This window comes from Desmodus rotundus, chromosome 9, assembly GCF_022682495.2.
Source record: "Desmodus rotundus isolate HL8 chromosome 9, HLdesRot8A.1, whole genome shotgun sequence".
Lineage (NCBI taxonomy): Eukaryota > Metazoa > Chordata > Mammalia > Chiroptera > Phyllostomidae > Desmodus > Desmodus rotundus.
Genome location: NC_071395.1, coordinates 19,629,266 through 19,656,306, shown reverse-complemented (window position 1 = coordinate 19,656,306; position 27,041 = coordinate 19,629,266). Strand labels below are relative to the sequence as shown.

The window sequence follows — 27,041 nt, the reverse complement described above, 5'->3', positions numbered from 1 at the left end:
CTTAAAGAGCAGGCAAGCTACTCTAAAATAAGTAAAGAATTGATTAAAAATCACTATGATGTACACTTTCTAAAGCAAGAATCTGGTGTAATTCATACCTCTTAGTGGCCCAACATCAATATGGAATAGCTGCTTAATAAATGTTTTTGAATGAGTGAAATAATTTCAGGTCCACAGACTTTGATTTACAGCTACATTTTGAGAAATTGGTTAAAGTTGTCCTTTCTCATTTTGAATTCTTCTGGTATGTATATATGATGCTTGAGATGAGAAGAGATGCTGTATTTTTTAAAAGTGTAATAACTTTGAACCTGGACTTTATCTGCTAGTCAGACATTTATAATTGGAGATAATGATCAAAATCAGTAAGCCAAATAGCAGAAGATCACAGAGTTGAGAATAGCACACGCATTTTAGATTAAGCAGAGCTTGGATGACGGCCTTCTGGCGCGAGTGAACCCGGGAGTTGTACCTGAGGCTGTGCTAAACTTGGGTGGAAGGCTTTTTTCCAGCCTTGAGATTTTATGGTGATGCCCTGGATTCCTTCATGGTCACAAAGAAGCAGTTCAGAAAAGTGTACCATGGGTAAAACCCTTCACTTCCAATAAGTAAAGGTAGTCACGCCTTTCGTTATCACAGACACTGGCTAAAATAAGCCTGGCAGGGGCATTGCTGGTCTACAGAGATCTGAGCCCAGTCTCCCCCTTTTCAATAAGAGTGAGTTATCAAATGGAAAGATGAAAATCAGAACACAAAAAGTTAAAGAGGAATGAGTTAGAGATAGGATATGATAGATACCCCTTCCTTACCGAATTTAGCTCCTGGATAAAAATAGTTTAGGATACTGCTTGGTGTATGTTATAAATTAGTTGTTGTTATTCCAATCCTCTCTCTTTTCCAAGTGCAGGAATCTTTTGGGATAGGTGCTGAGTTTGACAATTAGTAGGATGAGGTGACAGACAAGTGATGAAGGGAATGGAAGAGGAGTTGCAGCATGAAGGACTTGGAAAGAGTTCAGACACAGTTATGTAGCCTTTTCTCTGCATCTCTGATGTCAGCAAGTGAGAATTCCTTTGGGAGCGGTCTTCAGTTTCAAATACAGTTTTGAAAATATAACAAACAATATTAACGAATATATATAGAAGTTGTGTTTCATTATTCCCATTCGGGAGACCTTCTAATCACTTCACAGTGTACTTAGGATTAAGTCCAGGCTCTTGACCGTGACTTACAAAATCCTGCATGATCTGCACTATGCACCCTGGCCCCCCATATGCAAGAGCACAACCTGCTTGTATGTGCGGTTTCTAGTATGAATGCTCTTGACACAGAAGGACCCTGTATTAGTCAGTGCGCAACTGAAATGAGAAGTCGACGGTGTTCGCACTCACACAGTCAAGTCCTCCCGGTACAGGGAGACACATACGAGCCCTAAAACGGAAGAATCAGCCATGGCAGGAAGTACTTCTAAAGAAACTATTACTTGTAAGTTAAGTTAAACAACATCCTAACCTTAGTAATAAATGTTTGAATTCAGAGACACAGAGCCGAAAAGGTTATCCCTTAATGCGCCTATAGGACCAGTAACTACTACAAGCCTTACAGATGTTGTTAATCCTTGAGTTGATGGTAGTGGCATTTCCACGTGTATCTTAGGTCCACAGATGATAATGTCCTTCTTTCCCCTCAACATCTACCAATTTCTGTCTTTTAAACGTAGAAGCAGGACCATGTCTTTTATGATACCTTCTCAGACTATTTAAGTTTCTCCATTTTCTGACCTCCTACTTTACCTAGTCAAAATAATGTTCTCAATTTCTGTCTTACTAGTTGGATTTTTAAAACTCTTGGGAGAAGAAGCTTATTGTAATGTTTTTATTTGTCCTCAGTAGTATCTTACAGGTATTAGGATGTAGTAGGCGGTTATATCTTGATTGATTGATTGATTTTAACCTAAATCAGTTTCGTCACTTTTCTCCCAATCATCGGGTCTTTGCCTCAGATTTCCACATGGGGCAGAAGCAGAGTTTTATGCCCCTGGATAATCATTCCATGAGCTGAATAATCAAGATGTAGTTGTAATTCACATGTTTAATTGCTTTTTGCAAAATATAACACCTTTTTCTTCTTTACCAATGTCTGATTTTTTTTTTTTAGCTCAACTTCTACAGTAACATATCTAATAAGAATTAGTTAAAAGTAGTGAACTTGGGACCACGGTGTAAGGTTCTAATATAGCTGCATAACCCTGAGCCATCCACTTCTCTACCTCACCTTTCTCACCTATTAATAACGGTTACTATTTTAGAGAGTGTTTATGGAGTATCTGTTGTGTGCTGTGTATCTCTTCTGCCTTCACAGGGACTCTGGGCCAGGCCGGTCAGGTGGACAGCATTACCACTACGTGTTCACAAAGGTCAAGCAACCTCTACTGGGTCGCACTCCAGTAACAGCAAAGCTGGTGTTTAAACTCGGGTTTCTCTGATTCCAAAGCTCGTGCTCATTTCACAAACAAGGGAAGTTCGATAAGATGATTTACAAGGTCCCTTCTAGTTCTAAACTGGATGGTTTTCTGCTATTACTGTTTTTCTGCTGATTTAGGGGATACGATTTGTTTTTACTTCTTAGTCTCTGGCACTTTTCTCAGAACTTTTTGATCAAGGCTAATAGCTAATTGAAGGAATTAATTGCAGAATGTTAAACAGTCCTTGAAATGAAAAGTTATTTTAATACTAAAATGTGAGATCAATATACCACACCCGTAGAAAATGTGCTTCACGTCAGGTTAATATAATTGAACATCACAAATAGCAACAGTAGATAGGGCATTGGATAAAGAAAAGAATGAATATGGTTCTGGGCCTTATATTGAGGAAATACTAATTTCATGCTTTCTGAGTAGTAAGTTCTTTCCAGGGTTATAGTCATTGTTTTTCTTAAAGTCGACCTTATTTTTTATAATTTTGTGTGGTAGTTTTCTTTCTTTACTAAAGGGATTACTATAAAAATTATACAGTAAAATTTTGAGAGGAAATTTTTGGATATGAATTTCAGATGCTTATTGGTAGTTTATTTTGAGTTTGAAGCATGAGACATAAAGATTAATTGCTTTCTAGATAAACTCCAGAGTGACTTACTAACTTTGTTAAATTATTACAGGATTGCAGGTGTTGCCTGTCTGGAGAGTGTTGTAAGGAATGTTTTCAAGCCTGTATCAGGTCGCTCTGACAGCTCGGTAACAATAAAGATGTTAGAAGAACAAACAGGGAAAACTACCATCCTCATTGTTTTCCCGTGTGGCTGTGATAAATAGAACTTTTAGCTTGCATTATTGTGTCAAATTCCATACGTGTCAATATTTATGTATTGGGAGATGCATATATTGGTACATGTGTTTGTCATCAGATTACAAATTTGGCTCAATCCAAAGGGATAAAAAACTTCTGCTTGCATTGATGTTGTAATTTATTTGTGTCAAATCTTCAGGTGCTGTGTTTTTGTAAAAAGACTTATAAATACTGTAAACTTTTAAGAAAAAAAATTAAAATGTGTACCACTTCTGCAATTGTAGTTATTGTAAAAAAATTTAAACATTCTGAGCTATGAAATTTTGATTTGCATTTTGAATTTCAGAGATTAGGATTTTGTTATATTATTTGCTTGTATTATTATAAACATCCCCCCTCCCTTGAACAAGTTTATGTTAAACCAAGTTAAATGAGATATTTACAGTATTTAATGTTTGAGTTCTTTTTAATGCGGTAGTATTTCAGTATTTTGTTTACTTAGATTATGGTTTCAAACAAACTCTGGCTCACCTTGTTCATTTTACCTAGTCTCAGAAAACATCTAGAACTGACTTCAGTGTACGAAGAGTCGTGTGTGTGTGTGTGTGTGTGTGTGTGGTTGTGTGTTGCCCTATTCTGTCAGTAACTTTAACTTGACACTAAATCCAGTAGAGGAAGAAAAATTTTTCTTAATTATATACTTTCCTGTGTCTGACACATAGTAGGTGTTCAGGAAGTGCTTAATGAGTGACTATAGCTTATTGATCAACAGTGCCACCTACTTGCATTAGAGAAAATATAGATGCGGGGCATGTACACTATTTTAATTGATATAATATCTGTGATAGGACAAGTTTATTAATTTGCCAGTTTCAGTCGTGAACCTTTTAATTAGAACTTGCATCCTGGAAAGTTAATGACAGGGTTAGTGAGATTTCAGAAAGTTTTCCGGCTTCAATATGCTTGGCGTTCCTTCTCTTTGATGCTGAAATTTGGAACTGCCGTCTAAATTCTACGCTCAGGGCAAGACGCTTAACTCTAGGAGGGGGGTCTTCCTGGTGTAATATCAGAGTAAAGAATGTTTTCATGATAACAGGAAAGAAAATCATTGACATAAGAATATAAACAAATTCTACTACTCTTAAAAATGTTAGCAAGTTATTGAAAAGAGAACCAATAGCATTCATAGTATCATCATTAATTAGATAGACTTTAAGTATAACATACAGGGTGGGGCAAAAGTGGGTCTACAGTCATTTGTGTGGAAAGTAGTACAGTAATTAATAAATAATAATACAAGGATAAACTGTTCCGCATACTCACAGCCGTAAACCTACTGTTGCCCCACCCTCTACATTTATGCTTTAGAAAAATGATGCCGTGGTTGCTACTATTTGCTCATATGGCCAAGTGCTCAAAAACATTATACTTAGGCATCATTTTCTACTATGTTTTAGAGTAAGGGTAGATAGTAGGGGAGAAAGATGTATAAATGAGGTATGATAAGTGCAATAATAGAATATATTTTAAGTGAATTCTGAGGGTCAAAGTGAAGAAAGGAACTCTATTAATTACTCCTTCCTCTAGTCACACCGTGTGTAAAAATACATACTTCTTTGAAGATACAAGACTTTCACTGTTTGTATTTTCTCACTATTTTTATGTAGATTGGTTTTGGTTTTGCCCGTGACCATGACTTGCTCTTGTAAAAACTGTGCAACCAATTGTCCCGAAAGCCATCTCTCTTGTGCCAGCTCACAGGCTAAGTCAGTCTAGGGCCGTCACATTCGGAGCCTTAGACTCTGGGCGGAACATCTTCCGATCTGTGTGCTGTTGTTTTTTGAAGTGACTGTTCTCATCCATTCTTCTCGTACACCTGGTCAGTACACCTGGGCAGCGGAGTTGTGATGTGGTGCGCGTTGGGTCCAGGTTAGCTGATAGGTAACATTCCAAGACCTCATTGTGGGTCATTCCCCTTGCTCATGGATTTTCAATAAGGCTTGTAAATTGTCAGTCACTACAAGAAATAAGGTTCTCTAAAATGGGGAAGGTATTGCTTAGCTGAAATTACATGAAGATTTAGTATATTGTAGTGAAAATCTACTTAACACATTGAGATATTCTAATAATTTGGATGACAGGTATTTTCTTAGCTACAAGGGTTGACTGACTAACCTTTTCGTTGAACTTACTAGTTAACATTCTTGCATATAGTATAAAATACTTCTTTTTTGTAGACTTACTGAACATAGATAAAGGGTAACCTCAGTTTTAAATGTTTCTGTCTACCACGGGTAGAAGATAGGTAGATGGACAGACAGAAAAATGCTTTTTCAGTCACACTACTAAAAATACTAAATTTCTGAATAAAGTTTTAAACATCTGTATTTTAGCCAAGACTTCCAGAAATAGGAATGTGAGAATGGTTTCATTTGCTGTGGTCATACATAGATTAGGATGAAAGTAATATAATAGATCATAATTTTGTTAATACTTGAGAGAATATTGAAAATCCTTCATTTTTATTCTATTTAGAGACTTGGTTGACTGGCTTTGGTTGACAGATTTTTTCTTTTTGGTTCAAATTAACTTTGTAAACAAGATATTAGGGAAATGATTGAAATACTTGGGAAAACAAAGCCTTCGTGAGTAGTTATAAACATACACATTCTCACTTAAAGGGTAAACTAATAAAAAATCAGTACCAAGGAGAATCATGGTAAATGGGAGTTGCGGGGTAGTCAAAAGGCTTCTCTATGTATATGTTTTATGTATCATCTTGATTTTTGAAACTGGTAAATATTTTACCTATTTAAAAATAAAACATGAATAGACATACTACATATAAACATACATTTAGCAGGGATCAAGTTTTCCTGTAACTTCGTAGCCATGCATAGGAGCCATGGAACCCCAAGAACATTCTTTGAAAATACAAAATTAAGACATTTTTCTTTAAATATCCTAGGGTTTCAGAGAGTGTCCCTGGTTTGGTAAAGTTGGTCTGTATCTTCAACCAAGTAGAGTTAATTTGAAAAGGTTAGTTTAAGTAGGAATAGGACATGATTTCAGTTGAAGTCGAGGTATGTGCTATAATATGACTGACAGGTAGTCCATTTATTCTGTAACAAGCTAGGTGGGGACCACTCACTGATCTTAGAGGAAGTTTCAAGTGTTCGTTTACAATTAGTTTCTTCAGATAGCCCAAATCAGGGTGAGGAGGTGGAGGGTCACTTTTTTTTTTTTAAATACTGAGTTTGCCGAGGCCTCCAATAAAAGGATGGATCCATTCCTAACAGCTGGGTTTTATTTTTCTTCAAGTAAGAGATTTCTTTGTAAAAGGAACTTTCCTTTGAAGTAAGCTATTTTTTTTATTAGAAAACTAACTTCTTTTGGGTATATCCGTGTATTGTTTCTGAAGATAAGAATTAATTTCAGAGCCAGGTAGGAGACTTTTAAAAAAAGATAATAGAGCATAGAATATAATTTCCAGAAGAGGGCCTAAGATGTGCATCTTTATAAAATTTTAATTATTTCATTTATGTTTCAAAGTAAAAGACATTACGCTGACTTAATATATTCGTTATAAAGGTAAACATATTTAGTTGTTACATTATGATACTACTTTATGCAGTATTTAGAATCATTTCCTAACAAGTCATTTATTACCATAGCAGAGAATATTAAAATGTGATAAGTCTAAATAAATAATATTTCTTTTTTTTTTGGAAGAATTTCTAAGTACTTAAATAACTACAGGCACACAGTTTACTTGTAATGAAGAATGTTAATGGGGAGGGTAGAAGTTAATTAACTAGACCCTTAATAATGGGCCTTTCTGGTCCAAGGAATCTCATAATTGCCTCCAAAGCTAGTTGCGTAGCAAGTTGCTAGATGAAATATCTAAATTTGTGTAGTAGTCATCCTAAGTAAAAGGTTGCCTTTAGGCAAATTTTGGTACCTTTATTACTATATAAAATGCCTTCTAATGATAAGCAATACATATTGTCAGGATAATTTGGGGGATAGAAGTCCGGTGCTTCCTGTTCCCTCAAGATTAAATTACAGTAAGGGTAAGACTCTGCAATGAGCACAGTTTCTGCTCCCTTTGGAAAAATAGAACCTTTAGGCAAGCTTTATACACTTAGTAGCAGTTTGGTAAGCTTATAGTTACTAAGAATTGATGAAATGTGTGATAATTTTCTTGGAAACGATGTTTTAAATGAATGAAATGGAAAGCATGGGGGTATTTTCCTTAAATCTTAACATAAGAAATATCCAGGTTGAAAAATAACTTAGTACGTATTTTCTGCAAATGCTGTACGTTCTGAACTGATTAACTTTACTGTACATTCCCCCACAGAATATTTAATTTCCCCCTTAGGGATTGCCCGTGTTGCACCATCCAAATACTTGAAAAATCTGCTCAGTCCGTGCCAGGACTGCCATAGGATAAGTTAGTGAAAATAGCCTGCTTGGCTTCTGTTCGGAGGACCCGATGAAAATATATTCCGTTTTCAAAATGTTCCTGCAAGGACTTATTTGTGGAAATGATGCTTGCCCTTTCCAACTCTTCCAAAAGGCAGGTTTTACCAAAATGCAGAAATAACCCCCTGAAAGTTTGAGAGGGGCGAGGGGGCTGCGGAGTGGGGGCGGTCCCCTGTGCTGCCCACCCCCTCCCCCGTTCAGTGCGTGGTGTGCTTACGGGTTCCCTGGAGCGGATCACCATATAATTGATGTGCAGTCTGCATTGCTGAATCCTGGACTGCACCATTCTGTGTTCAAGGGAAGATGTAATCTGATCCCTCTGCTGCTGAGGGAGGAATCTGTTCAGTCAAGGCTTTGACAGGGCATAGTCTCCTCCAATAATCTTCTCGGCTCGCTCTCATTATTCCCTCGAGTTCTCCCCGGTCAGGCTGCATGTATGTATGCGTGTCCCGAGAAGCGGTCTGATACTGAGCTGCATTTCCCTGTACCGTGGAGTTTGGTTGCCGGTTCTGCTCCCTAATCTTCCTTTTCTGACGTGCCTGAGCATGTCCACATTAGAATCTGTGACATACCTACCTGAAAAAGGGTTATATTGTCAGAGACTGCCAAGCAGCCGGACACACGGGGGCACGGACCCACTGAAGGGGAAAAACACAGAAAATATGGGTTTCTACGGCACACTAAAAATGATTTTTTACAAAGTAAGTAATCTGTTTTCTTCCTGTGTTGTATGATTGTGTGTGTGTGCGCGCGCGTGTGTGCCTGCCTGAGAAGGAAAATCTGTATCATCAGAGATGGCTGCAGTATCCTCTAATTTTGGTGGGTGGCTGGATCTCTGGGATTCCGTTTTACATTGGGAATGTAAGCAAATAAGGGAAAGACGTAAGCTGTAAAAAAGCTTTAAATTTAAAAGAAAATGTATGTTGGAATCTGAGGATTTAACAATATATTCAGACTTTAGAAATGTGGCTGTATCAAATGCTGACCTGGAATTACTCTACCCTTAGTTGGCTTCCAGTGAAGCTTTCGCCTTTAATTTTTCCATACCTTATATCTATCTGTTTTTCTTTTCTCTTTAGTTGACTCTTTTAAAGTGTAGAATTGCTAGGATATTGGGGATTTATATTTAAAGAGATCATGTTTACTTTCTGCACCCCTTAAAAATCGCAGAATTAATTTTTGGTTCTAAACTCAGTGTTTTAAGTAAACAATATAATATTTAAAAGACTAGTGTAGTCACACAGAGAGTGCTTTATTTTATAAAATATTCTAAAGATGAGAACCCTTTCTCGGTGGTTCCCTTGATCTGTATTTCAGGCATTTTTATTCATTGAAGGTTTTCTAGGATGGAAATAAAGTTTCCCTTCAGTGGCAAATGGCATCTGCACCAATGTATTTTACAAGATACCAGGGAAGTTTTGAAAGCCGGTATTCCGGACTTAATTAGAAGGAATAGCAAAGTTCTTCATAATCCTTTTGAACGTAAGAATCTGTGGAAGTTATCTGAAAAACCAGAATTTCTTAAAGGCATGTACTGACTGACCTTCCTGATGATACATTTGCGTATATGCGTGCATCTGTAATCTGTGTTCATGCAAGCACGTGGCTACCTATGTATTCGATCTTCTGCACTTATTTTGCATTTTTATTAAAATTATTTGGAGAAAGAAAATAACAGTCTTTGAGAGGAATCACATTCAAACAATGTAATAAGTACAGAAAGTTCCGAAGGGTTGAAATAAGACCACTTCCATTTGTTTTTACCGTAGGTATTTCATGGACTCAGGTATACATTGTGGGTGTGCTTGTCCCCTCACCTCTAGCCCCAAGTGTTGTAAGGTCATCTCTGTATTTTGAAAGACTTTCTTCACGATGGCAAGAACATAGTCTTTATTGTGGAGTGTGGCTCAAAAATATTTTTACAGTCTTGTTGGTTCCTTTCAGTATTTACAGTGTAGCACGATGTGTTATGATGACCCCATGAGAAGCAATAGGTGAGAAAATAAGGTTGCTACAAAGCAAGAGTTTTCACGTTTTTATAAAAATGAGGATACCCATCTATCCTTCTGGGGTTTTTCCCACTGTGATTTTCAGTAATACGGTAATTTTTAATTAGCAGACATACATCTGAGAGGGGTTGTTGAAATAGAACAAGTTGAACCCTTCCTATCTCATTTTCTGGTTTTATGATACATGTATAGTGCAGTGACCTCAGTTAAGTGACAGTGAAATATGTATTTCACTATTGATGTTGGGAAGTTGCAATTCGGAATATGTTTACAGTATTACATGTGTATAGCATGATGGAATACTTTAAAGCTGTAAATGTTGAATATACCTTGCAAAGATGGATAACTCATTCTTTTTAAGTCTTTTTGTTGTTGCTTTTCAAGTTAGAATGTTTGTCCTGAGTGTCTTGCAGTGGAACTATATTCTGTATAAATATCAATTGATGGCTCCCCCCCACCTTTATTATACCATCTCTAGATTTCTCTCTCATTATGGACTTACTTTTTTTTTTTTACTCTCTTTATTGCCCATATTCATTACTCTATGCCTTACTATAATCACTTTTCAAGATCATTTTATTTGCATTATTTTCTTTACCCTTTATAATATGTGTTTTTAATTCAGTTATTGTTACTTCCATTCTGAAATTTTGAATTTTGTTATTTAATCTTTCTTAAAATATGTTTTTAAAGGAAAATGAAGATCAGTAAAAAAGGCATATTAAATATGGTTCTTTTCTGTGTGGGTTAACATGACATTTTCCCCTATGTTGGTTCTTAAACTGGAAAATGTGAAAGATATGTTATGCTCAAGGAATATTTATGATGGATATCAACTTTTAAATCCCAATATACTGTTCTCTGGATCAGACATGGGCGGGGGGCGGGGGGCAGGGGGGCATTCACTTTTCCAGTCTTGTAAAGAGTAGAACAAAGTAGAACTAATAGAAGAAACTATGAAATATTTATTTTCTTCATTATTTAACTATGCCTAATTAACATTGTAGGCATATGAAAATTTAAGATTTTTTCAGTATTACCAATGATAATGTTAAAATTTGATAGTTGGACAGGTGTTTTAAAAAAATACATATCTTATTTGTTTTACCTTGTAGATGAAAAGAAAGTTGGACCATGGTTCTGAGGTCCGCTCTTTTTCTTTGGGAAAGAAACCATGCAAGGTCTCAGAATACACAAGGTAATACTAAGTATGATGATTGGTTATCTCATAATTCTCATGTTTTTCTTTAAAGATTGGATTATTTTAAAATCAGTTCTTTCAGTTTATTCTCATAGAATTATAATGTCACTAGTACTATTGGCTGTTTAACACATTTTGAGATCACTGAATATTGGGAAATACCTCATTTTAAATAAGGAGAAGAATGGCTACCACTATATCTTTATATTTTGTTACAGATACATTGAAGTAAGATCGAAGCAGAAGTTCTCTTGTCAACAAAATTTTTAAATCACAATTTTTAAGGAATTCTAAAAAGTAAATCCAAAAATACAAATATGAGCAAATGTATCTTGTTACTATAGCAACAGCTGTTCTTGGGAGTATATTTATATATGCAAAATTGAAGATACATTTATTAGCAGTGAAATAAACCTCACAATTACTAACTAAATCATATTTCATGAAATTACTGTGTTAGAAATCCCCTTTTATTTGCTTGGTAGGTCTTATGTTTTAACACATACATTTCTACACCAGTAGAATAGTTTCCATAACAACTAAATACAATTGTAGTCTTGTTTGGCTGTACCATTCCATCATTTTTGGATTTTGCATCAGTATAAAACTTCCCACTCTCACGCTAATTAGGCTAATTTAAGCACAATATCTATTACCCAGCCAATTAAAAATGGCTTTGGGTGTCACTTGGAATGTGGTATTTTAAAATTTAAATGACAAAAGTATCTTAAGAACTTTTCTTGGTCTTTTTCTTTTTTTGCATAATTGTCACTTATTCAGATACCTGATTGAAAGTTAGCTACAGAAGCCATGAGAACTCCATGATAGTGACATTTCTTTTTTCCCTAAATATTTTGATTTAGAATTATTTTTATTCAGTAAGATGCAGTATCATTAATGTTGCTCAGACACCATTTTTATGATTGAACATTGTTACAGATTGCATCTTTTTTTTTGAGAGAAAACAGTTTATATTTTTATTTCATTCAGTTGTGGAAAACATTTCTTTCCAATGATACTTAGTGAAATTTAGAAATTACAATAATTAGAATAGTTTTATATACAAAAAATGCAAGGATAATACAGAAAAGAAAAATAAAGCTATCCCTTAGTTATTCGGGAAATGCTTCTTGTGTTATTTTATGTCCCCTGACCCCCTCCCCCTTATGTAAGTAACCCTTTGCCTATTGACAATTTCACTGTATTTGGCACCTCCACGGGGGGCGGGAAGGGGTGTGGAGTGAAACTATTCACCTCATTTTTGCTTTTTCCTTCTAGTATTGATAAAGTAGTTCTTGGATGAGAAAGTTTAATGTTAAAAATGTTTATATATTTTAAAAATATTCAAAGAGACTCAGTTAGCCATATAATTTGGGGTCTTTTCTTAATATAACTCATACCAGGATGAAGGTTTTAAAATTTTTTAGTTTTAAGGCAGCTTGCTTGTAAGTGAATGATGATTTTTTTTTACTACAGAACACATTTTAGTAAAATTTGTCTTTAGTTGCTTACTTTTTACATTGAGAAAGCACCTAAAAAGGTGAAAGTTTTATTTTTAGCCTTTTAACATGTAATATTATTAAAGCAAACCAAACAGGATACTCTGTCTTTTGGGAGATATTATCAGTATATGCTTGATGTTTTTGAATTTTTTGATGGATTTTCTAATAATAAGATGAAATTATTATTTTCCACTATTTTTATTAGAAAATGTAAGTTATAATCACTGTTTAAAAATTGTTCCACTTCAGAGAAGGAAATAGAGCTTAGCTTTGAAATTTGATAGAGGAAAAAATAAATTTAATTGTTGAATGTTAGAAATTGTCATAGATGTATAGTGCTAAAAGATTGAAAGGTGGCAGGTAAGATTTTTCTGTAAAATCTGGTGACGGAGCTACATTTTTTAACAAAATAATGAGATATGCTGGCTAGAAAAGAATTGGGGGAATTGTTTCATTAGTAATTTATCAGAGCTTGATATTCAACTATTAGGATACAATTGTATGTTCTTTGGATTTAAACACTTTATTATCATAGTTCAATAAATTGAAGATTATTTTACCAGTATAGTTAGTTAACTCAATCTTTCTGCTCCTTTTTTAACTATCTGTAAAATGAGAGATGTTTAATATTTACCTTGAGTTTAAATAATTTATTGAAATTAGAAAGTAAAGCTTAAGATATTAATAACAGTTATAACTGTACATTTTCTAGTCATTTTTAAGGAGAGTTGGACATTTTTGGAGATGGGTCATCTAGTCCTAGCCCCTCATTTTATTAGTTATAGAACTGAATTTCAGGTTTTTAAAAAACTGTGAAAGTTTAAATTATGAGATGAAAGTGTTTAGATGATCTCATTTAATTTTGCATGTAGTATGTTTTCAACACTTAGCTGTTTTGAGTAAATGTATTTCTAATCAAGGTTTTTGCCTATCAAATATTATCTAGGCCAAGCTTTATAAATAAAAAATTGGAGAGAAATAGATATTATAAACAATTTAGAATGCATCTGAGGCAAACTCAAGGAACAATGTGACTAATGAAATGTCCAAAACATTTTAACATACTATTTCTACATATGAGATTTTTTAAAGCATTTATAAGTCTCACACCCCTTTTTATAAAGAAAATTTCAACTTTTATTTAATTATGTCACTGAAGACCAGTCAAAAGAGAATTGGAACCTGTATCTTCTAAGGAAGTATTTTAACATTATTTGTATGTATCAACAACTTGCAGTTTTGCCATAGAGATTCTGTCATTTGGTTGCAATTAGCATCGCTGGGATAAAAACAGGTGGTTATGTAGGAGGGAGGAAACTAATTCTAAGAATAGCAGAATAAGTTTTGTGTATCCTTGTTCTCCGGGAATAAGCAAATAAAAAAAATAATCTGATTGATGTTTGAAATATGCCAGATCATCATTCTTATAAAATTGGAGCCTGTTATTCTTAATAAACATCTATCTTTGCCTTCACTCTTGTGTTTTTTTTGTAGTACCACTGGGCTTGTACCATGTTCAGCAACACCAACAACTTTTGGAGATCTGAGAGCAGCCAATGGCCAAGGGCAACAGCGTCGCCGGATTACATCTGTCCAGCCACCTACAGGCCTCCAGGAATGGCTGAAAACATTTCAGGTGACATGTCTAAACACAGTACTTGAAGTGTTTCACTGAATTGCTGCAAAAAAATGAAGGAGATTATTCATCCATGAAAGGGAGTTGTTACATGCTATACCTTGGATCAACTTTGCAAACAGTATGCTAAGTGAAAGGAACCAGACACAGAAGGCCACATCCTGTGTAATTGTATTCCAGGAACAGGCAAATCCATAGAGACAGGAAGCGGATTGAGTGACTGCTAGGCTGTGTCGGAGGGGAGGTTGAGACTAACTGCCAGTTGGTATGGGGTTTCTTTTGGGGTGGTGGGTATTCCAGAGTTGGATAGTGGTGGTGGTTACGCAGCAAGACGGCTGTGCTGGAAACCACTGAAGTGTTCATTTAGAGTGGAGAAAGTTATGTAATGTGAAGTATATCTCAAATTAAAAATATTAAAAATATGGGAGCTCATTTTAATTTTTAAGTGTATTAATCAGGAGAGTCCAATGCCTATTTTATGGAGGTACGCATTTGTATTTCTTTTATGATTTTTAGGGAATAAGACCTTTCTTCCTCTTTATGTTTGGGCTTCTGGGGTTGCTCAATGTATTTCTGTTCGAACCTGCATTGCTTGGAAGTAGCATTTGGGAGGAGTAGTGTTAAAAACTCCACTACTTAGTCACTGGTAGTAACTTACCTGCCACTATAACTGTATCTAGTAGCCTCCAAGAGTGGCTGCAGCTTCTTTTCAGAATGCTTTCCTCGTGTACGGCTTACTGTGCTCGAATTCTGATTACTGTATTTTAGTAGCATTTAAATTCTTCAAAAGTTTACCAGGATAATTAGCTACAGCCAAACCTTGAAAATTATTAATTTTATAACTCATGATCATTATATTAAATTGATTTCTCTCTTCCTCGGTGAGATAATGCATATAAGTCCCATTTTTACCCAAATAGTTGGCATGGATTAAACACTCTCTTAATGATTCTTTGTAAATATAAATAATACAGATTATGTAAAGTGAAGCTATCTGTGGTATTAGCCACCATTCTAACGTAAAAGGAATATATTTTCTCCCAGCTGCTTGATTGGCAGCATTTTATGAACTTAGAAGGGAATAATGGTTGAAAAAGAAGATGCTTTACTTTCCATTTCAGGACACTGCTGGCAGGGAGCGGGTGGAGGCGGTGGACAGGAGGGCCTCCCACGGTAGAGCTGTCCGGCCGAAAGTGTCAGTGGTGCTGAGGCCGAGAATCTCTGGTTAGAGGAATGGAAAATGTATTTTACTGTTTTTACAATATTTATTATGAACCATTAAAATTACAAGGAATTGTGATTTATTTTCATTGCCATAGTCATTTAGTGGCTAAAGTTGCCTTGTCCCAAGGATTAGTCTCTCCCCTCCTCCCGGGTTCATGATTTAAAAAAAATAAAATTAATTTTACCCTACACATGCCCTCAGAGTCCAAAATTTTTTGTGGCATTGTTTCAAAAGAAAGTTATTTATCAGTGAGAGGAGAAAATAGATCATTAATATCATCTTAAAGAAACACTTTAAAGACTTTTGCCATCTTTGACTAAGCCAAGGAAATGGGAATGTGGGTGTGTGTTGTCATACCCGCACATGTGTGTGGGGCGAGCAGCGCCGCCCCTGAGACTGGCACAGAAACTGACTTCATCTCATTTTCATAACAGAGTACCAGCACGATCAAAAATTACACTATTACTGATGGTCTTATCATCATTGTAGACAGCCCCCAAACATTTGTATTATATGAAAAGCTCATTTCTTAGGAGAGGGTACCCAGAGTGGGATTTCAGATGAGTATGGATCCATTTTTTCCAATATTCCAAAATACTCTTTGCTAGCCATTTAGTTTTTTCCCCCAATTTTCAAAGGAGCGTTCTCAAATACTGACCTATACAGTAGAGGGCATTTGGGCACTATTTTGCAGTGAGGGGGGTTTTAGGGAGCCCTTTGTTCGATGTCTGCTTGTTTCAGTAGCTCATGCTTTTCTCAATGAAATGTCCACGCTGCCACATACTGTATGCCATCAAATCTGAGGCACAGTAGATTGTTAGCTGCGTCACACCTTCAAAAATGTTACTATTCTTTTTTAAAAGCTTATTTCGTAGGATTAATGAGATTCAGTAAACTAAAGAATAATAGAGTAGCTTTTGCTCAGTAAAAGGCCCATTTGATTGCTTTTCATATGAGAGGTAGATGAAGAAAACTCATTCTTAGTTGATAGGAATAATATGTAAAATTGTCCCTGTGTGTATAGTACTGTTTGGTTTTTTCCCAGATATTCTGTAGCAAAGAAATCGACTAGCAACAAAAGGTCAAACTAGGCAGGTAGATCAGGACCTTAATTCTTTGAGTACCTTGTCTGTCTCTGACATACCCAGGGCCTCGTGGTTGTTCTCTGCCCTTTATTTTCAAGGCTGACGAGAAACAAATCACTTGCCTAAAGGCTTACAATGCTTTAATGCTCAACTTGCAGAGAGACACAATTCCATAGTAAGGTGGAGAGTCATGAGTTGACTTATGTTGGATAGTTGAGGGATAATTAAGCTGGCGTGATTTCTGCAGATATGCTGCAGGGGCATTTAACGGTGACTTTTCTGTTGCATAACAAGCAAAATGGGAGAGATGGTCCCCTTACTGTGCTGCTATCGCTCCTCAGGCAGTGATACAGCATTGTTTTGGTCCAGTTCCATCTACTCTGACAAAGTACTCTGTACTCCATTTATAAATTGAATGAGAACAAATGACACACCATTTTGGATAAAGGGAAATTGAAACAGAATGCCACTGCGAAATACAAGTCCAAAGTAAAAACAAAACAAAAACCCCCAGAAATTTTGTACTGTTTGAATTTTCAGTTGCCATTGATTCTGCCTGTTTCGGCAGCCAGGTTGATGCTTTAGATTTAGAATGTTAATTTTGGGGAAGAGAATTTTTTTGGTTGTTGTTTATGTCATTTGGGTGTTAATACTTGGTTTTTGAAAATTTTAGCCTAGGTAAAGACACCAATAACGTTGATATGCTCTTATGTTCAAATTTATATTCAGAGGCACCTGAATAATTTAGACTGGGTAGAGACGCCAGTAACATTAACCTTCTCTTATGGTGGAATTATATTCAGAGGCGTCCTGATATAATGGGAAGCACGTATGATTCAGAAGAAAAGCTCTTAGTACAAATTCTGGTTTTGTCTCTTAATAGCTGAGTAATTTTGTTGATATTATGTAATGACTCCTGCCTTTATTATGATGCTCTGTAAAATAGATATAACACTAAAAAGTTGTCCAGAAGGAGGAAACGTAAATGTTCTTAAATCTATACTTGGAAATATAGTGGAGACTCAGTAAATATTAGTCTCCTCTCTCGATCAAGAAATAGTCTCTGTGAACTTCATTTTCTTAGGTCTAAAAAGGGGTTATTATGCTGATACCATCAGCTTAACATTATTAGCATTATTTTCATCAAAGCATATTTGCACTGCATTAAAACTACATATGTACATTGAAAATGCCTGTTATATACAAAATACTCTTTAAAATTACAAAGTAGAAAACACTCCTGTGTTTTTAAATTAAGAGTAGAATAAAAACTACGTTATTGAAGGATTTGATCAAGTTTCCTGGTAACATTTAGAAATAAGTTTTCTGATTTATTTGGATCTCTTCTATTTGACAGTCAACAAAATACTAAAGCAGGAAATGAATTCAGTATTGCTTTGCAGTTGTATTTGAAACAGTATGATCAAGAAACCTTGATGTATGAGAAAGAGTTGAAGAAAGTCATGTGTTTGGCCAGAGAAGACCAAGGAAAAATACTCTAACGTTTGGAAGAATTTCATACAAAATATGATCAGGCCGATTCTTAGTTTTTTTCAGAAACCAAAACCTGGATCTTATTTTTTGAGTCAGATTTGGATGTAAGTTGCAGTTAACCATCAGAACTGGCCCACAGTAGAAGGGAGGTAGTAAGTACCCCACTGCTGGAACTGTTGAAACGGACTGGGTAACCACCTGCTGGAGGTACTAGAGAAGTGAGTTCTGTAGTGCTGTCTGAAGTCATAAAATACTCGTATATATCTGATTGGGGTAGTAAGGATCATCCAGGTGTTATTAGTCGGCTTCACTGCTGCTGTGTGAATCACCTGCATCAGTCCTGGATGAGTAGTTCATTTAATAAATGTCCTCAGCCTCACCTTGACCACCTAATCATGTTCTTTCCTGGTGGGTTGCAGGACTGTGCTTCTTGCATTCCTCAACCAGCATTTGGGAACCACTGGTCTGGCCTAGGCCCCTCATTATACAGGTGGGGTCTCTGCAACTCAGGCTAATTAAGGGCCTTCCAAGTGGTTCCACAGTGAGTTTGCTGGTGAAGCCCCGGCCCCTGATTACAGTTTAGTGCTTCTTCTATCCTTCTCTACTACCTGTGTTCTCCATACCTGAAATAAAATACCACTTTCGCGGGGAGTTTTCAAGTCAGCATTTGCAGTTTTGTCCACAAATTAAATTTTGTGTCTGTAGATCCTTTCTGAATTTGAAATGTTTTTTTCCTGTCCCCTTTAATATGGTCCCACATAATTTTACCATGAAAGACAGAAGGAAGATTTATTTTTCTTTTTCAGGAGAACTAGTTTTCAGAACAGAAATAAAATAATTACCAGAATTATCCAACACTTTTGCAGATCAAGAAACGAAGGCTGTAGAGGTTAAGTTGTAACCTAATTATCTCTTCCTAAAGTTGAATTTTCTGATCCCCAGTTCAGTGCTCTTTCCACTATTCCTCATTAAAGGTTGGTGTGGGTTGTTGTTACTTTGTTTTAATATAGTTAAAATTGCAAGGTTTTTCAGTTAATACATATTTCTCCTTGCTGCTAAACCATGTACGTATACAGAATTTGCATACAGTCTTGGAACCAGACTGAGTAAGCAAGGTCTGGTGATCCCATCAAATATAAAAGATGGAAACACTCCAGTGAGATTTTCGAGATAGCGTTGGTGCAGTATTTCTTGACTCTTCGGGGATTCATGCATCGATTCAGCAAATGTTTATTGAGCATCTGTTAGGTGCTAGGCCCCACTTTGGATCTGGGCTACAATAATTAACAAAATAGACCCCCCCCCCCAAGAAAAAATTTTGCAGGACTTACATTCTAGTCAGGAGGATGGGGAAGGGGGGTTGGAACTGGGTTGCAGTTTTAAAAGGTTGCCCAGAGAAGGACATACGGAAGCAAGCCACATGGGTATCTGGGAACAGCAGGGGAAAAGGCTCTGACACAGAGCGTGCTTGGTGTGTTTGAGACACAGGGGAAGTGTCTATGACTGAAGCAGAGCAAACAAGAGGGAAAGGAATAGGAAATTACAGCCTTGTCGGCTAACCTAAAGACTTAGGTTTTTAACTCTGAGTGATGTGGGTCCGGAGGGTTTCAGGCAGAAGAGCAGCTTTTAGCAGCATCACTTTGGCTCCTTTGTGGAGAACAGAATGAGGAGGGCAAAGGTGGGAAGCTGGGAGGCCAGGTAGGAGGTTGTAGGAATAATCCAGGTGAGGGATAATAGCTTAGACCACTGTAATAATAGTCAGATTCTGGGTATATTTTGAAGTAACAGGGCTTAGAAATCATTGATGGATCAGAACCATCTACCAGTGAGAGTGAGGGAGCAAAGGATGAGATGGCTCCAAAGCTTTTGGCCTGAGCAACCAAGAGAGTTAGTTACATTTTATTGAAATAGGAAGGCTTGTGGACATTCATATTTGACGAGAAAGATCATGGGCACGTTAGGTTTCTATTACGTATCCAAGAATACCTGTTGAGTAAGCAGTTTTATATCCAGGTCTGGAGTTCAGGGAGGAAATCCTGGCCAGAGAGAGGAGAGCGGCCTATGTGGTCCAGACCGTTGCTGGAACCATCCAACATACGTGAATTTGAGCAGTTAGACTGTTCCATGTCTGGTCCGTGGAAACAGTTTCATTTGCTGTGTAGTTTATAGCTTACGTTACTAATCTTTATCGGGTGTATTTTTCAGTAAAATGTCACAAAGTTACATCTGCCAAATGCATGCATAATTTAAATGTGCTATAATTTTAATTTTGTTTGACTCGTTAAATGTTATTTAACACAAAATAAAAGTACAGTTTAAAGTTTTAGAAACATTTTGCTCTGCAGGCCTAATTTTTGTCTTGGCTTTGCCTTAAAGTATATGGAAATTTCTGACACTGTTTGTAACATTTACCTGAGATCCAAAGTAGTTATTTATGTTCTATTCTGCCTTTTTCATTCCATATTCCATCTCCTAAAATGCTCGATAAAAGGTATTTTTCCATATTATGTTATATACTGTGTTAATGGCGCATTTCTATTCCTTTTTAAAGATCAGTAATAATGAAAAAATAAAACACCATGTATATTATTTTGTTAGAAGTGTTCATAGTAGCTATAAATGCAGTTAAAATATATAGTATATAAAGTAGTGATACATTGAAATACATTTTGCTGTCTTTTTACTATAGAGGATTACATAGGGTATTTTTATTTTTTATATCAAAATTTAACCATAAGCACTTCTAAAAATGTTTCAAAGCAGGCATTACTATATGCAAAGGAGATTAAGACATTTATAATAAAATTACTCCGTTGTTAAGTGATTTAATTAAAGCTGCATTTTAATGCAGTCAGCGTAGTTATGCTTCGCCCAGAATGGCGTCTCCTTATACTGGAGTCCACACATATTTGCCATGTAGGCAGAGAGGAACACCTGTTGTAAAGAGCCACATCAAATCTTGTGAGGAATATAACTCAACAAATCCGAGTTTACAGTGTTGGTACTAATTGGCCGGAGATGAGTGGAGATCGGTCATTGTAAATGTTGTCAAAGGTTAGTTTTCAACCAGGATTTGAATCTGTGTGAGGGAAACTGAACAAAATAAACTTCACATTAATTGCTTTTACTTGGTCGTGTGTGTGCATATACATGCATGTGAGTATTTTTAATTTTATGTGTGAATCCTCTCAGCCTAACCAAAGACGCTACAAGGCGAGTAATCCAGGACAATGGTCTGGTGTGTGTGTAGAAGTAAAGGGAAAGGACCCAGCTGACTAGATGGAACCTGTCTTTCCTCAAAGTTGTTGATGAAAGGGGGTTGCTTCGCAGGTTGTTACAATGGTTAAATGAGAGAATGTTTGTGACAGGTACTCTGGAAGGACTGCCGAAATGTTTGCTAGAATTACTTCGTGATAGGAAAGAAGACATGAAGTTTATTCTAGAGTCTCCATAAATACTTTTAAAAATAAAAAGTGTTCCAAATAAGGCTTCCAGTGTCATCATTGTATCTCAGTTTTCAATTATTATTTCACGTGTTACAAAATGCAGGTTCCTGATTGGAGCCAGAAACGGAGCTAAAATCCAGATCTTTCTAGCTCGAAACCTCCCCTATTGTTCTCTCTTCACCCACTTCTGAAAATGGACATAATAGTGCACAAAGGGACTTAAGTCAGCCTCCTCGAGGATATTCTTTCCCTTAATTCCAAGGCTATTTAAGTGTTTTACATGATCATTGTAAGGGGAAACTCGTTAACATTTTAAATTGTTCACATGCTTTTTAGTTTTTCCTTTTAAGAGTAATGGCTTTTCTGTGCAGGTTTTTGAACATTGCTAAAGAAAAAACAATTTTTTAAAGAATTCCCTAGTATAGTTTAAAGGAGCTCATATTTTTGAAGTATAATTATGTGTTTTTGATTTTCATAATGTAGTATGTTTATTTCTTACCACCTCTTTTAGTCTTTGTTCATATTCTAATTTTACTATTAAGTCAGCTACTATTTTCTACTGTTCACTATTTTTTAATCTAAAATTATTTCACACAACAAATCAAAGTTTTAATTTGTGGAAGACACTTGTAAAATGTGCAGTGTATTATCCAGTTACTAATTATTCTCTAAATGATGCTGCCAATCTCCTCAGGTGAGTGCTTCATTGAAACCATCAAGTTTTATGGTACCCACTTGAAAGAATGTAGAGAAAGAAATTTATCAAAATTCTCTATTTAAAAGTAACTCAAATGGATATTTCTGAATAAAATTTTGGTTTCTAAACCACTATCTTAGTGTTAGATGAGTAAATAACAATTATAAAAATGTAATGCAGACATATTTTCCTGTCAAAATTATGACTTTTTTAAAGCTTTTATAAAATAAAGGGAACTAGTAAATTTGATGAGACTAAGTGATTATCACTTCATTGCCTTCTGGAGAAAATATCACTATACGAAGTTCCTTTTTATGTTGTGTGTAAATGTGAATTTTTCTTTAATTTGAGGTATCTGTGAAAGTAATAGTTTTCTCATTCCTCTTTGATAGAGCTGGAGTGGACCAGAGAAATTGCTTGCTTTAGATGAACTTATTGATAGTTGTGAACCAACCCAAGTAAAACATATGATGCAAGTGATAGAACCTCAGTTTCAACGAGACTTTATTTCATTGCTCCCTAAAGAGGTAAGGATGAGCGATTATATTCTTTGTTTTGTGCTATTTGAGAACATAATTCAGTAGCTACCACCTTTAAACACTGTGATCATGCCCCTGGCTGGTGTGGCTCAGTGGATTGAGCACTAGTCTGTGAACTAAAGGGTAGCTGGTTCGATTCCCAGTCAGGGCACATGCCAGGGTTGCAGGCCAAGTCCCCAGTAGTGGGTGTGCAAGAGGCAACCACACATTGATGTTTCTCGCCTTCTCTTTTTCCCTCCCTTCCCCTCTCTGAAAATGAATAAAATCTTAAAAAAAAAAAACAACACTGTCATCCTATGGTATTCACTATTGCCAGTTTACCACTTGTAATTAGTGCTAAAAAAGGCTGTAAATAATAACTTGCCATGACTTAATATAATTTTCAGATTAAAAGTATACTTACGAGCTGAGTGACTTCTTTCTACCACTGGAACAAGTCACATATGGGAGTAAGCTATTGAGTTTCATTAATTTGTTTCTTTACCAACACTTTTTCCCAGGTTTTTTGAAACCCAACCTTTAGTTGTCTTGGTATGTTCATTAGATTTTTTTTTAATTCTGATGTTATTAAAAGAGCAATTTTTTGTCATTTAGCCTAAGTCCCTTCAAAGCTAATAGTTTTATGATTCTGTTGAATTGTAGTTCTCTGTTACTTACATTGTATAATTATTGTATTTTGAAATATATGGAATTTCACATATATGTCTTTTTCTACTAATCATTCCCTTTTTTCACACACGTGCACACACACACACAATTACAGATTTCCTATACCAGCTGCATTCTTATAACATTGCTTTTGGAATTATTTATGCCCATTCGTCTTTATATCTTTATGTAATATGACACTATTTTTTAACTGTAGGTTGATTATGGTCATGGGCATTCTTGGCTGTATAAATGAGGCGTAGTTTAGTTGTAATTTTTTATTGATGCTATAGGCTACATAGTTTCATTTTTTCATCAAACAGAAATAGTTTATAACAGTAAATAAGGGAGGGAGGATTGAGTATAAAAGAGGGGTAGGTAGGGGAGGGGAGGGTAATGGGGGGAAATGGGGACAACTATAATGGAACAATGATAAAAAAATTTTAAATGGTATAACATTCAATCATCAATGTTGTCATATTTTCACAAAGTGTGCATGTGCCACTGTTATATGTCAGCTAGGCAGGCAATATAACATGGTAATATACCATTGCAAATGATCCTGAAACTTCCAATTGGAAGAAAAAGGAGTCAGTTTTTTCGGATATAACCATTCTAAATATCCCAAAGGTATTTAAGATAGTCCCGATAATAATTTCAGATTGGATATGAATAAAATAATTTTATTATATTTAATTTATGAAACTAAGCATAATTTCAGGAAAAAAGCAAGGTAAAAAAAACACCTTGTTTCTGAAATGTTTCTTCTTTGGAGTGATTTTTTTTTTAATGACATTGTCCCAGAAAAAACTTTCATTCTTGCTGGCTCATTCTAAAACTGCATTCTTTGAATAGGTTTGACTTATGAAAGTGACATAAGCTCTTTTTGCCTCTGGAAGGATGTTAATTATAGGAAACACTTTTTATAAGTATTTGACCAAAAGTGAATTTGGTCATCTTTGATATATTCTTCATAGTTTCCCTTGATACCCTTCTTAGTTTAGAAGGTAGTATTTTTGTTAAAAGCTGGACCTTCTCTTCATGTGGTTTGCCCCCTTATCTCTGAGAATGATGAGTTTTTGTTTTATCTTTGTTTGCATTTTCACTTCTTAGCACACAAAAATATTTAAAAGAAGAAGAATATGAAAGTATTTTTAAGAGTCTAAGAATTAAGCACAAATGAAAATTTTTTTGGACATAAGTGGTTTTGGGGTTTTTTTTTTCCAAGATTGCTGAGGAAAAAGAAGTAAAGTTAGGTAGGAAAATGAGAGTGAGCCCTGACTTAGAATATTATCTCAGAATCTCTGTTTTCTTTTTTTTCTCCAACCATTAGAAAATTTTTTCCTACTCTGAAAGATGCTTTATTTTACGTGCAGAGAAATGATGGTGTAGCTCTAGGTCCTTAAGGGATGGAACATTGTCTTACTGGAGGCTGAGCACTACCATCACTTAAAACACTCCCTTCATGTCAGGGAGTGGACACATAATAATTTTGTATAATTCTTTGCAACAGATCTCAAAGCTTTTTACCAACATTTACTTAATTAACCTCAAAAACCTTGCCAAAAATCTCACTAGTCTCATTGGGAGGCCTCTGATAGACAGCATTTTCCTTTTTCTTTTACATACCAAGAAAAATGCATAGTGATACAGTAGATGACTTAGAACAAAATCTAAATTCTTAACACAGGATTAGCCACCATTTTCTTATTCTTTCACTAATGTAATCCACTGAAATATAGCAATTCTGGAAAAGCATTAGCTGCGTTTAAGTATAATATGGTGATATTTTATATAGGTTATAGAGAAGAACAAAAAATAGCAACTCTCACTGAAATTAAAATTTCGTGCAAGGAGAAGGTAATTATCTGAAATAGATGTTCAATTTAAGAGCTTCTATCTGGTGAAAGTGGTCCTTAGAAAGAATTACTAATCTAGGTTTTACCTTTAAGATAAACGAATAGAAAACCGCTAGATCATTTGATTTGGCTACAAGAACTCAATAACCCCCTTCTATATAGAGGTGTAGTTTGGGACAATGTCCATCCATTCTCTGTCCCCTGGAAGGAACCCTGCATAACAAGCCCTTGCGTGCTTCAAGGAACTGGTATACTTCCCCGTAAATACACACTAAGAATTGTGTAAGTAATTGCTGTTCCCTTTTTGCTTGGCAATTTAATTTTAAAACCATGTAAAATACTGTGGCCAGCATATTTGTGTTCTACTTTTCCCTGAGTTAAACTTTCTTTTCTGATTCTGATTTTTTTTAATGCATATTTTCCTGTTTCGCTGTGTGTATTTTCTATAATGCCTAGATGTTCTCATGGAACTGGTTAGGTGTAAATAGACTAACATTTAATATAAGGGAGTTCATGGTTGAATTCCTTTGCTATGTTAAAGGAAGAGGGTGCCAGTTTACCTATGGAGTTGGCAGTTCAGCTTTGTTTAGTGCCTGAACGTTTCTTTACATTCCTCTGTAATGCACGAAGACATGGGACTTGATGATCTTTAATCACCAGTAACGAAGGAAATTTTACCAGTTGACTTCAGGATATATTTCCAATCTAAGCTGCTTTGGATTTTTTCCCTAGCCTTTAAAGTCCATTCTGTAAGTTACCAGATCTCCACTTCAGCTAGACAACTAAAGCAAAGAACAGACTTTTTCATACGGCCATTCTAAATATCTTGAGCATAAAATAGCATCTCTTACACAGATACAATTTTGTGCTTAATCATTTCTGTGTTACATGTCAATTTCACATGAAAGATGAATAATATGGTGATGTTGTATTCCATTACTGTTACACTGACTATAAGCAAATTTGCCCAGGCTTTGATGTGGTCATAATTTCAAAATTAAGTGCCTTATGAAATATCCATTAAAAATAATGTTGTTGAGATATATTATTCAGTATGTACAATATATTTGTATATGTGTATATACAGATACACATACAGTGTTGAATGTATTCGTGCCTTCTTAGTTTAAATGACTCAGATTCTATATATGGTACTGGAAGATCTTTCCTGCCAGACCAAAAATAATTATTCCACAAAGTTTCCTGCTGTCAACAGTGGTATTAAATTGAATACTGACTAGTTGAAGTACTTTCTACATAGAATATACTCAATACATTTGTGATTAATGATGAATTCCATGTAAACAAAGTCATCGGGAAAGCATAATTTATATCATGTAATTTTTAACTAGCATTAAAAAACAAATCATACTTTTACTCCCGTATAGGGTCCTTGGCCCTTTAAATGATAGTTTGTTTTAAATCCTTGTAATTTAATTTATATGAAAACTAAACTTTATTGCTCTGTTTCTTTTTCTTTTTTTATTGCTCTGCTTAGATCGTTTTTGTCTTAATATAATATAAATATCTATGTGATTTCTGTGGCTAATGGAATAAGCACACTCAGAAGCTGTCATTCCCTTTTTCTTCTTTTTCCATTTCCTTTATTTACTTGGATTGACTTGACACAATGAAAATGAAATTGATGGTTTGCAAGTGTTGGAAACAAAATTTTAAAATCAATCCTGTACCAGAGAGCTGCTTTCAGTGTATAACTGTCCCTGGCCCATTAAGAAAATCCCCTTAACAGTGTAGAGTGATTAGCACCAGTTACTTTTCTATGTCTATGCAGGGGTTTACCAATTGACCCCTTTTGTCCTTTACAATGAAGGGTGTAAATGTTTGAAAAACACTTGGATGTGATAAAGCACTAATAACTATATCTATCAGAAATGCTCTGAAATTATACCACACAGAGTATCAAG

General features: G+C 35.4%; 1 protein-coding gene across 7 annotated transcripts in view; it reads left to right on the top strand.

Annotated features, from left to right (window-relative positions):
- Nucleotides 1–27,041, top strand: part of FBXW7 (F-box and WD repeat domain containing 7) — a 163,756-nt gene that overhangs the window by 126,540 nt on the left and 10,175 nt on the right. For 5 of the 7 annotated variants that reach the window (XM_024568972.4, XM_045202800.3, XM_045202799.3 and 2 more), the window contains 3 exons: nucleotides 10,900–10,982; nucleotides 13,982–14,123; nucleotides 22,463–22,597. In XM_024568972.4, coding sequence (XP_024424740.1) covers nucleotides 10,900–10,982; nucleotides 13,982–14,123; nucleotides 22,463–22,597 — 360 coding nt within the window. Of the gene's footprint in view, nucleotides 1–7,812; nucleotides 8,477–10,899; nucleotides 10,983–13,981; nucleotides 14,124–22,462; nucleotides 22,598–27,041 lie in introns of those variants that run through there. The other 2 variants (XM_024568974.4, XM_053930519.1) reach the window with 2 other exon arrangements.